Below are 12828 nucleotides of genomic sequence, written 5' to 3'. Positions count from 1 at the left end.
AAGTCATGGAGTTTGTGGAACAGCGTTAGCCCAGGGGATTTTTGCATGTACAAACTAGAAAATCTGTTAATTCATCCATCTTCTACCTCTTTATCCTCCACATCAGGGTTGTGGGGGACGCTGGTCCTCAGCTGACATAGAACAGATAGCAAGGTGCACCCTGGACAGGTCGCCAGTCCATCACAGGGCCACAAACGAGAAACACAACAACCATCCACTCTCACATTCAATTTAGAGTGTCCAATTTGCCTAATCCCCAAAACTGCATGTTTTTGGACTGTGGGAGGAATTGGAACTTGAAAATCCACCCATTCAAATGTGTGTTTCATTAAAAGACGTTATTATGTCGCATTTTTGCAAAAGTCCCCATTGACTCATGAATGTTTTCCAGGGTAGACACAAATTGTCCTTTCCTGTGTCAAAGACAATTGCGCTGGCAAATCCATCGTGTGTCATGTGCTGTCAAAAGCTGGTGAAAACAATTAAAGACTTCACACACGGGTCGAGCCGCTCCAATAGTCAATGAGGCAACATCTCAGTGTGAGCCTATACAGGAGCGATAAACTCATTAGCAAATGCCAGTGAAGGAAGGAAGGAAGGAAGGATGTCTTCAGAAGACAAATGACCTGCAGTGTATGAGGATGAGGACTCAGGGGACAGGATAAAAAAGAGGCTGCATGTGTACAGAACAACATGTGCTCGGTTCATTGTAATTATTAAGCAATTAACACAATCGGGGTCAAAGAAAAGAACTTACTGTCACTGTGTTGACAAGAAAGGGGTCAAGCAGAACGTCTGTAAACACAACCTGCGAACTTTCAAATGTCTCAGCCAAAGTCAACAACTATACAAAGACATGGCCACGCGTTCATTTGAATGCAAACGCACATCGCGAACACATTCTTGGACTATTTATGACCGCTGATGCCGCCGTTATGCTTGTGCATGAAAGCGGACATCCCGTAATAGTCGGAGCAGTCAGTCAGTGGCCGTGAATCACATGCTCCGTCCATTAATGCGGCGCGTCAGCGGTGTAAACAGTGCAATCAAGAAAGTGTGGGGTATTGAATCATGGGGCATGTAGTTCACTAACAATACTTGGCATGGCATTGATTTCACCCAATATGCCTTTAGCCTACAGGCACTGGGCTGTAGCTCATCAATGAGGCACTTTATCAGGGGGAAAAAGGTCAGTGGAAGTGATTGATATCTTCTTTTATGAGTGGTAATACAAATGGTATTACATTTGCTTCAGACTGGTCATAAAAAGCCAATATAAGAGTGAGGCCGAGTAATAACATCCTCATTTTTGTATGTTTGAATGTTATGCATCTATAAAACACAGCCTCGCTGTTTTGTATGTGGTGACAATAGGAGTCCTTGGCGTCCATGTGGAGGCTCTTTGACCTGTGGATTATGGAGAACGGCCGCCGAACTCTGATGGCCATGGATTATTTGTCAACATATTGATCAACACAGTAAAGCTTTGTGGTGATGTTTCATGAATGTAACTCCCCATGTGAACTGGACATTTTTAACTAAGTAGATGATTTTAGAGACCTGGGGGTGGGGCAATGTCAGTGTTAGTTGGTCCGTCCACCAGTTTGGTCCAGATTGAAATACTTGGCATGGATGCCCATAAATTGTCACATACATTCTTGTTCCCCAGGCACAAGGTCGTCTAATTTCCATACTAATCCCAAACACCACAAGGTTGATAGTTGCGTGAACAACCACTGGATTGATTGCCGTGACATTCATGTCCTGAACGGAGTGAATTGTGAAAATTTATTGATTCCTTGACATTTTATCTCCTGTTGTCATTGGTCAAATTCCTAATTCGTCCACTTCTGTGATTTATGGCCACTTTCGAAATCTTAGTTCCATCACGCTCACGCTAAATGAAGATGATGAACATGGGAAATATTATACCTGATAAATATTAGCATGTCAGTGTTGTAATTGAGTATATTTTGACTGGAGAGTATTAGATTCAAAGACACTAGCAGAGCCGTAGACTCTAAATCTTTTTCCAACATTTGGGAAATTAGGAAGAATCTTAATTTACGGTTGAGACCTTTTACCGAATGAAGAAAGCTTAGTCAGCATCCAGACCACACACAGCTACCTTCTCATAAATTGATTAAACTGAACTTCATTACTTGACAAGATGATATCCACATCTGACTCTATGCACTGACGTATCTATTTCATTATATTTGCATATACATATTTCTCGTCTCGTTCTGCTTACAGTGGCAAATTCACTTCTCAGCGTGATCCTGAAAGATCCATGCATAGCTAATGTCTATCAGGAAATTACATTAATTGTTTTACACCTTGAAATATCAGCACAATTATACCTGTCTCAGCAGCGTGGGCCAATAAATGATCGATTAAAAATGGTATCATTCTTTAACAGGAAAGGTGCAGAGCAGAGAGATGAGAAAATAGATTTTCTACCTTTCCTGCTCAGCTCTGATAAACCACTTACCTTCCCTCTCATCTTCTCTGGATGTGTCATTTCATCGTGTTTATCAAAATGACAGGAAACCCGACTCACTGTCAGGTTCATGTCTTGATTAAGGCTCGTTCCTCACTGAGAAGTGCTGTCTAGCAAATTGAGCAGACTGAAGACCTGAGGTGTTAGAGTCATCTATGACGAGTTAAACTTTTCTTGTGACATGTTGAGTAACACGTTTTCCTCTTTGAAAGCCTCAGTAGACCACCTTAATTGTCCTCTGACAGGTCTCAGAACTTCGTAACACCTCTGTAATGTGAAAGTGCATGCCTTTTGAAAGCACATTTTGTTTCGATGTGTAAATGCACCTTTAACTCAGTGTTGTGGAGTTATGACATATCCACTTTTCTCACACTTTTACTTTTGCATCTGCTTTTCATCGTTGTTAATATCTCCACACATTTTTAACATATCTGAATGTCAGCTTGAAGATTTCAATTGTCGCCCTTGCAGCAAGAAGACCTGGGTTTGTGACCCGGTCGGAACAAGGGTCTCTCTGAATGGAGTTTGCATGGTCTACTCATTACATTACATTACATGTCATTTAGCAGACGCGTTTATCCAAAGCGACTTACAATAAGTGCATTTAAACATTTGGGTACAAATAAGAGCTAGAAGTAAGAAAGAGCTAGAAGTAAGAAAGAGCTTGTGTGTGCAGTGGTTTCTTCCCACAGTCCAAAAACATGCAGATTTGGCAAATTGGACACTCTGAATTGACCACAGGTGCGAGTGTGAGAGTGGAAGGTTGTTTGTCTCTATGTGGCTGTGATGGACTGGTGACCTGTCCATGGTGTACCCCACCTTTCGTTATAGAAGATGAGTGAGTGAGTGAGTGAGTGAGTGAGTGAGGGAAATGATGGCTGCTCTCATCAATTCTAGCAGAAAGCCGTTTCCATGTTGCCGTCTTATGTCCTTTGCACCTAAACGTTGATGATGAAAGCTCTTCACTCCACTGTATCTCGAGTAAAGAGAAGGTTGATGACTTTGCACTGCCTAATAACACATAAACCCTTTTTTTGTGACATATTTTATATGTGTGGTGGACCATTTGCCTCCAACAGTTTATGCCTGGGCTTTAAATTGCTATTGAACATCACAGAGGCCAAGTGGTGCAAGCAATAACATGAATAATCCATTGGCAGTTCCTGTTAGACTGAAAGAGAATGAGAGCTCAATTACTGTGATACTTGGCAGTAAGAGCATTACCTAAAAACTGAATATGCTTTGCATGTTATTGAAGTTGTAGGCATCTATCTTACTAAGGATTGTGCTCCAAGGTGTTCAATACTATCACCGAGCATTTCGCGGCAGATGTATAATCACCTTACATGAGAAATAAATTGACCTGTTTGTGCACTTTGGTTTTGTATACCACACAGCAAATCATACAATGCACTTGCTGAGCCATTAAAGATGCTTTCATGAGTGGGTGTGGACAGAGCAATTGAAAAAGGTCTATCTTGGAGGCTATTCCTGAACCTTTTCAACTGTAGCAGATCTCCCAAGTCTGAGTAGGAGTAAAATGTCCTGAGGCTTGAAATGATCTGCCACTTTGACCACAACCAAAATAAATAAAATCCTTCGCTGTTATTGCTCAGAAAATTGCAAAGAAACCACTAATTGTCTAAAATGGAAAACCTCAGCTGTGGTTGTTACTGGCTTTGCAAACCAAGCCATTGATATTATTAAAATATTGAAAACGTTTTTCCAAAACCATTGCACACCGCTATTCCTCATGCAAACACATTACCTATTCCAGTCATGTCTGTCAATCTGTCTGTGAAATGAAGAGCCAGAGGCTACCGACTCAAACACATCAGCTCCTTTTTTGGACATCTAACACTTTCTGAAGTCTTCATACTCACACATTGATTTCTTATTTTCAGCTTGCTCTGCCTTCTTGGACATGGCTCAAGCTCATTTGTGCGGAGTGAGTGGGCAACAAGTAGCCTGCAGGCCTAATCCATTTATTTTTCAGCAACACTTTAGGAAGGTGAAGTAGTTTTCTTGCATATTTTCTTTTTCTAAAACTACAAAGCATATCAGTGACACGTGCTGTATTTGAAATGCTGTGACATTTCAAATGCAACCACACCCCAAGCATTATTAAGTACTGACCATTCTTCAGGAATCCGTTTTAAAAGTTTATTATAAAATATTCTGTACACATGATTAGATAGCTATAGTACTATGCAAAAAAATAAAAAATTAGCAAGTTGCTTTTGAGTCTAACGTCTAATGTGTCTTAATTAAACCCAGTGTTACAGCTGATATTTTTTGACATCGAATAGTAGGACAAACTCAACACTTTAACCTGTAGAAGCTTTTTTTAAAACTACATACATGTCTCCCATATTCTCTTGATGTGTTCCAATTAATTGTTTGGCAAATAATACACTGTATGGTGTACATTATAGCATTGCTAAAACAACAAATCTAATGGTAGCCTGAGACTTTTGTGCAACAGTTTTGTTCCAGGAATCATTAAATCTACAGATTTTGCAATCTCCAGTAAAAAAAAATTTAAATTCTAATAGTCTTTGTCTTGGAGAACGAAAAAAAGTGCTGATGTTGGTGATAATGGTATATTTCAGAATGAATCCATCTTCAAAATGTGCAATAAATAATTACTTAACAGTAGAAAATGTGAATTATTTTATAGATGGCAGTTATGTTAAAAAATAAAAGTCTCCTTCTTACGTCCTTGGTAGTAAAGCGTAGTCTTTTATTTCTTTTTTGGTGTTTTACAGCAGTCGTGGATGATGCATTGTTGCCTCCTTCTTTTCTTTGCACACCTTAGCTACAGTATATGTCCAAATGTTCTGAATGCTCACACCACTAACTTTGATGTTATATTCCCAGTGAAACACAGGTCAAAGCAGACCGACCCTTCGGATGTCCATTTCTCAGTGAAACAGAACATTTGATCAGTGTAAAATTACAAAGAGGCTTTAAATCAAAAACTTACTGTACATTCTGCCAGCGACTATAACCCTCGAATAATAAAGTGCAATTTTACTGGACTGATGTGGCCAGTTGCTCGCCACATTTTATTGGATGAACATGTGTAAACATGGGGTCAGAGATGAGTTCACATTTGTTGAAAATCTGCGGAGGTGTCATGAGATTTCTGTGTGGTACCATAATACACGTAAAACATCAAAAGTGCTTCCAGTCACGGATGTTAATCAATAATAAATACTGGTCAGATTCTACTCTACGGGTTTGAGGTATGCTTAATGAACAGGTTTTGTTCATCTTGTATCGCTAACAAGTACCTGAAAACAACCACTCTTCTGTTATTCTGCATAGACAAATGCATTAAAAAAGCCATTATGCCAAATTCTATCAAAACAACTCCAATTAAAAATACTCTAAATGATTAAGTACCCTGCTGAGGATTTTTTTCCCCCCTTAAGACCTTAGATAAAATATACTAATGATTGTAGGTTCTTTCTCATAAAATAAAAAGCTGATCGTTTTCATCAACTATGAAGTCTTAAATCTCTGCAGGGCAAAGTGGAATCACAGGATACTCTTCAGCATGGCGAGAGAGATTTTGTGACCTGGCTGTGTTCAATGAACAGACATCTAACAACATTAGTGTCACATCATAAGGTGAGGGATCAATGTGAGTCCGAGTTCATTTCTCCTCCAACGTATTTGCTCCACAGGAGTGTACCTTCATTCATGGAGTGATTTCAATATGGTGACCTGATTGTCGTCTTTGTGTAACATCCTGTTGAACAGACGTGACACTTTGTTTTAAGCTCCTGGTAAAAGTATGACTGGCTCTTCCACAGTAGGTGTGTGTGGCGGCCTGCAGCGACTCTTCGAGTGGCTCGAGCAGCAAAGCCTCCATGTTCTCGCCAAACGGGTACTACGATGGAAAGACAAGAGTGCAAGTATGAACGATTTGATTTCACTTATACGGGGGTCACCAGTGGCTGCACTCACGTTTCATTTCATGCTTTAACCTCTTATTTTAACTACATTCAGATCATTTGAATTAATCATGCATTATGGCATTTGTCACTCAAAATTCACCCAAATAACATTCTGTATTTAACACAGTTGTCAAATCAGGCGATACTGTACGATACATTGGACTCCCAGGATTACACACATGCCTTATCATTTAGTGACAAGTAAAACAGAAATAATATATAATTTAGCTGTTCCACCACTTTGTCCACAGCACTTTGTCACACACGTGAGTTCATAAATCAAGAAGCAGGACTTTTGTTTTTATAGAGAAGTAAACCTTTCTTCTGTCACTCTAGAAAAAACACAATTTTTTAGTGTTTAATTTGACTGTAATTTTCCCCGACATTAGTTTACTCAAAGCACACTTTCTTTATTATCATTCATATACTGCAGTAGGCAATAAAACACCATTAACAGCCTCCTATTGATTTTTATGTGGATGCTGCTGGTGCGTTGTCCACACAGCCATCATGTCTCAAACTAGCATCAGCACTTAAAAATTTACAACTCTTCTGTGGGCTTGGCTGGGTAATGGTAGTGCCTTTTATTGCAAGCTCCTTTGCTGGCTGAGAGAGCCAGTCATGGGAGCCAGACTGACTAAGGAGCTCCTAGTGGGATAGAAATGAGTTTCCTTCAGAATTGCCTCCTCCAGGCTTCAGGGTGCTGTCCTCACAGGACTGAGTGGAACAAAGTGGGAGGGGGCCCGAGGAGCTGGAGCAACAGTAAGGGTTGATAAAAGCTTCAACAAAGACTAGATTATAACTACAAAAAACACCCTCCTCCATTACACCAGCCTGTACTCTGATTAGCTAATTCTAACACAAAGCCACATAGCTCACATTCATCTACTTTACACAGGGCATGTTTCGGGAAAACAAATGACAAACCACAGCATTCCTAAACATCCCTCGACTCCAAAAACAAAAAAATAAAAATACCATAGCACGTTTTGTCAGAGAGACTGATTGAGGCACGGGGGCCGAGTGCCCCATAATGAAGCCTGTTCGTTTACTTAATGGCTGAGAACATTGCCTGCACTGATAGTGGCCAGGCTGAGCCTTGTGGCAGTAATAGATGGAGACCAGCTAATGATGCTCCCTCCCTCCGCCTGCACGTTGACCAGTGTGCTGAAATCAACAGGGGCAGATCGAAGGCGAAGAGCTCTCCAGCTGACTTGCTTGATCAGTGAAGTCTGTCACTAATGATGAGCAGGAAAAGTTGACTGTCACTGCAAGTGTGAGACAGATGACATACTTTTTTTTTTTTAAATGCTGCCTTCTTTTGAGTGACAATGATCTGTTACTCAATTATTGATCTAATTTTGAAATTGTTTAGATTTTACATACAATGTACAAAAACAAGGAATTTGTTAATCTTTGCAAAAGTTTGACTTTATTAATGACCTTTTATATAAACATACTATCATACCTATTTAGAAGCTTTCTTTTACCATCAATTTAAGCTACTGTGTGATTACTTTCATGTTAATTATCTTCAGTTATTTTTTTTCTGACTTGCATATACATCTATACAAATTCCTTGCTTTTTATCACCTTTCTTTGTGCAGCACTTTGTAATGCTGTTTTGAAAAGTTATTATAGTATTATATATAGTAGAAATATATGACTTAGGAATACATGTATTTTTGTTAACTTCATTTTGTCATTGATTAGAACAACACAATGCTAACATGTTGCTAATGATCGGATGGGATGCATCACATGGGCAACAAATTTGCAAGCAACCCATTCCCTTGTCGAAACTAGGTAAGGCTGATCTATCTGGTTTGGACAGAAAGACAAATGTTTAACAGGCTATTGATTAAAACACTGGTGGATTGAAGCATCCACGAGAGGAAAGCAATGGTCTGGAGAGCCTATTGATGATATAATGACTCGTAAATGTTTGCCCAAATAGCCTGGTCTGTTTCCACAACTGTCCCCTAAAGAGACAGGCAACAGAAAGAAAGTCTATAAAATAATCACTCAATAGTTACATTTTCTATTGCCTGTGTCTGTCTTGAGGACTCCTAAAATAATGAATATTCTCTATTTTATACAGAAACCTTCTGATAGATTTTTTTTATATTTATTATATTACTGCAGGGCTCAGATAAACCCCAGCCGGCTGACAAGCTGAGGCACTCTCTACCTTTTGGATGGCTTCGTAAACAGCTCGAAATGCTGGCTGCTTGTCATTATGGTACACTCCCCGGTTACCATGGAGAATGAAGACACCTTCCTGCTCAGCCTGTTGACAGTTGCTGCCATACATGCAGTGGTCTGGACGGTAGTTCCACTGACAGGGGAACATGTACAGGCTTTCTGTAACACAGCAAGAGGTGCAGTTGTTAGGAGGATGAGGATAATGGAAAATATGTTTATTCAACATTAACAGTCAAATTAAAGCTAACACCAACAACCAACATGTCTTTAAGTAAGCCTTGCTCTTGTCCTGAGCATTAATGACTCAAAATATGTGTATGTGGTTGCAGAAACCTGGGTTATGATGAAATATGATGTTAAGAAGATCCTGGTCCCCCCAGGTGATGTTGAGTTTATACTTCTGGAGAAGAGGCATCAGAATTTGCTCCCAATGTAGTGCAACTGTGGTCAGGTCATTCTGGAGATACAAAATAAGGTAATCAGAAAACATTCGTATTTGTTTGCCTCAGGAAACCATAATCACCTTAACACTGTATTTGTTTGACAAAATGAATGCTCATTGTGAGGCTTTAAAAAGAGATGACAAGAGTGACATCTCCTGGTTAGAATTGGTGGTACAGCTACTACGGTTAACTCCCTTTCAACAAATTTCCAAGATATTATTAATAACATTGATGCATGTGAAATTCTTACCCCTATTCTGTATTTTAATGATATCATGGCCATAATGATAGACAACAATATTAAACTAAACTAGCTGAACTAGATGACTAAACAAATCACACACACACACACATGCACAAAATCTACCTGCACATTACCTTAAATAATTTCTCCCTGAGGCGAGTCATGTTCATAAGCATGACACCTGAATTGATGCCTGTCTTGCCATAATATGGGTGACGGGCAAAGCGGTTATACCAGCCAATGCGTGGCTCCTCATGTTCTGGGGCCATTGCTGCCAACTGGCTTGAATTGAACTGTGAAAGCAGAGCCCACATGTCCTCTACTGGGTTCAGGAAGAGGATATCAGTGTCTACATAAAGCAAAGAATCCACTTCCTTTAGGATCAGCTGGAAAAAAGACAGCAATAAAAAAAAATAATGAGGGCATGTTGCAAATATATAATCATCACGTATATGTATAATCGTCATGTATATGAAAGATGACTCTAGACATACTGGCAGGAAGAGCCGCTGAGAAGCACAAGGTTTGAAGAGCTTCTTCCACTCATTTGCATTCTCCTTAGGAAATGTTATGGAATACAGTGTAAACTTGAATTTGGTCTGTACTGTGCTGGGCCAAGAATCCAGCTGTAAGATCAAATAAGAACAAAAAAAATGTAGGAAATCAAGTCAATGAACATTTAAGAAATGCTGGGGACGACAACAGGAGGACACTTACAGAATGTCTAAATCCTTCATGTAGATTGTCCTCAGCAAAGATGTAAAAGTGCAGTGGCTTCTGGCTGAAGAGAACAGCAGACTTCATCATAGTGAGAGTCTCCTCTAGCCTGGGGCCACAGGCCACCACAGCCAGGTGACTCCTCTCATCACTATGTGCCTTGACTGCAGAGTCTGGCCTTTCTCTAAGAACCAAGACAAATTAAATGATTAAGTCACTGACCCTGGCTTTTATTAATAATGGTAATGCATAATGGATTTTATGACATGCACAGAAGAGAACAAAGTCATTATATCAGCAGGCTCAGCTCAGCTGAATGAAGTCCTTTGAGGTTGGAACTGCCATTAGATTCAATGAAGAGATAGAGAACAGGGTTATTATTTGTGGTGCCTCCAAGTGTCTTTGTAAACTGGTTCGGAAATCATTACACAGTAACACAATCTTTCAGCCATGTTGCTTTAGTAAGTAGTAACTTGTAGTAAGACCGAGTTTAAGGGCTGCAACAATAATCAATTGCTCATTCAATTGCCAACTATTTAACTGGTTTGAGAGGTTTTCTTTAACTAAATATAAAAAATAATTAATTTTTCAGCCTTTTCAAGTGAATAGATGAAGAAAGATAAATATATTTGGTTTGTGGGCAAAACATTTTAGGATGCCATCATTTAGAAGTTTAGGAAGTTTTTTTCTGGTTTAATAGACCAAACAACATAACGACTCATCAAGAAAATACTCAAATTGATAAGGAAAACAATTGTTAGTTGCAGCCCTATGTGTTTTGTCTCTTCATTTGCAAACAGATTTGTAATACAAGAAAGGCTATAGCTACTGCTCCATCTGAGACTGAATTACTGTGTGTGGCATTACAGTTTGCACAGGCTGTCAAGTGCAATATTATGCAAGTGATCATTAGGTGGTTTAGCAGAGTAAATTTTACACTGATAAATTCAAGTGATGTCACAGAGATGTTAGCATGTTTGACAGCTGGGCAGAAAGGGCAGCAATGGGATATAAAGTGTGGAAATACAAAGGCATAAAATAAAAATCTCACGGATTAACAATGATCACTCATAATATTAAGAGAGATTCAATAAACCAGTCATACCCAAGAGTAGATTCCAATAAGCAGTTCACTCCACAAACATCAGCAGGCAGTCTCCAATATGGATTCCAGTAAGAAACTGACAGTGATTTACACCTGTCAGAATGAAAATGTGAGCTTTGCCATCATTTAAAGTTACTTTAAAATGAAGTTATTTTTACAAATTAGAGCTTCATGCTTCAGGATTAGATCTGCCCTGAGCTGCAGCGACTAAAGGGTTAGTAGTTCACCAGATGGCCGTCCTTCAAATCCAGCCAAAATCAAAAGCTAATGAGGCACAAAACTGGTAAGCATCAGTGTTCATGGTTAATCAATGATTCTGTAAATGCTAAGTCATTCATGGTAGCTAATTGAAGTAATAAAGATATAAATGGTGATTCTGAATCTCAACACATTACATTACACCCGAGCAGTGAGTAGCAGAAGCACATTTTAACAGCCAGTTTTAAATCTATCCAGCTTGGCAGCTCAATGGTTATGCTAAACTACGTCAGGTCTGTGACTGTAACATTTAATGACGTCAGACGTCGCAAATAAAACAAGTGAACCATAACGACAGCTAGTTCTACTTCATATTTAACTAAATAGCAACTTTAAGTGCATTTAGTGCAACGTGTGGAATTTAATGAGACAATAAAGCCGGCTAAGCTACCTGTCAAGCTCATTTTCAGGTTGTCGAAGGCCTAACAGTCCCGGGCCTTTCCTGAGTAGGTGCCCGGCGTCATGGCTGCTCCTGTGCGGTACTCTCCGGTTTCTTACACTCGACTCTTCCTCTCCCTCCTCCAAGGAAGAGGCTACTTTACTGAGCACATATAGCAGTGAGCAGAAGGTGAAGACCACGCAAAGGAAAAATGCGTGGAAATAGCATCGCATTTTGTGATACGAATTTTTAATACGCTACCGCGTCATCGTTGTCCATCTGTGCTACTACCTGATGGACTACTAATTCCCATCAAACTCACAAGTCAGGATGTAAGACGAAGAGCACAGTTGCTGTTTACACCTCTCTGTCCCACCCACTCCTGAACACGTTACATGTGAGTGTTTATTTTTGATCTAAAAATGATATCCGCCTCTTCCTACTGTAAAATATTTGTAAAATAAATAAAAAACTTTCGTATGTGAATTTCAAAAAAAACAAAAACTCCAATGGCATTATTCATGTCAAGTTTCAAGTGATTTCTAATATAGAAAAAATATGGAGAATATATATAGGTAAATTAAGCTCTACATTCATTATGTCGATCCCAAATTCCTCACACTAAATAAAAATACTTAATAGGTGAAAACCTGGTAGAAACACTAGTCCATAAGAGGTGGCACCTAATTTCTGACTTTTTAAAATAAGAGTTAAGATGTAAATTGTAGTTAATTTACAGTTAAGCTAAGGGATACGGTTTTGGTTAGGCTGTCAAAATGATAATATGAAAAACTGGGCAAACCTGTGTGTGAGTGACTCAATAACTGTGACCAGATAGTGAGAACAATGCTACATTAGAAGTGAGTTACTTAAGTTTAAAAAGGGATATCTGAATAGAACAATCATACACTTGGTGGATGCATGATTCAAATAGCCCAACAATAGAAAACTCACTGGAGCAGTATATAAATGATGTTACACAGCATTCAGTGATGTTATTATTGTTGAA

General features: G+C 39.2%; 1 protein-coding gene across 3 annotated transcripts; it reads right to left on the bottom strand.

The window, feature by feature from the left end:
* Positions 1-5602: 5602 nt before the first annotated feature.
* On the bottom strand, positions 5603-12209 carry LOC131470371 (glucoside xylosyltransferase 1-like). 3 transcript variants are annotated; one of them, XM_058646152.1, is made up of 8 exons: positions 11832-12207; positions 11183-11275; positions 10078-10261; positions 9855-9986; positions 9495-9746; positions 9007-9130; positions 8660-8832; positions 5603-6401 (listed from the first exon to the last, which is right to left on the bottom strand). In XM_058646152.1, exons 1-8 carry the CDS (start codon positions 12050-12052, stop codon positions 6210-6212), a joined length of 1371 nt encoding a protein of 456 aa, XP_058502135.1. In that variant the 5' UTR covers positions 12053-12207; the 3' UTR covers positions 5603-6209. The 3 variants fall into 3 exon arrangements, with proteins under 3 accessions (XP_058502135.1, XP_058502133.1, XP_058502134.1); XM_058646150.1 differs by having other exon boundaries at positions 9495-9986; positions 11832-12209; XM_058646151.1 differs by lacking the exon at positions 11183-11275 and having other exon boundaries at positions 9495-9986; positions 11832-12209.
* Positions 12210-12828: the final 619 nt, after the last annotated feature.

This window comes from Solea solea, chromosome 12 (assembly GCF_958295425.1).
Source record: "Solea solea chromosome 12, fSolSol10.1, whole genome shotgun sequence".
Lineage (NCBI taxonomy): Eukaryota > Metazoa > Chordata > Actinopteri > Pleuronectiformes > Soleidae > Solea > Solea solea.
Note: the sequence above shows the minus strand (reverse complement) of the source record. Positions and strands in the feature narration are given on the sequence as shown.

What these genes read in the sequence shown, in the direction of transcription:
- LOC131470371 (XM_058646150.1), bottom strand. Translation starts at nt 12,052, where the DNA reads ATGCGATGCTATTTCCACGCATTTTTCCTTTGCGTGGTCTTCACCTTC. An exon ending in CCTGAAAATGAGCTTGACAG is followed by an intron (nt 11,276 to 11,831) that starts GTAGCTTAGCCG and finishes TCATTCTGACAG; the next exon opens with GTGTAAATCACTGTCAGTTT. An exon ending in CATATTTCATCATAACCCAG is followed by an intron (nt 8,833 to 9,006) that starts GTTTCTGCAACC and finishes GCTGTGTTACAG; the next exon opens with AAAGCCTGTACATGTTCCCC.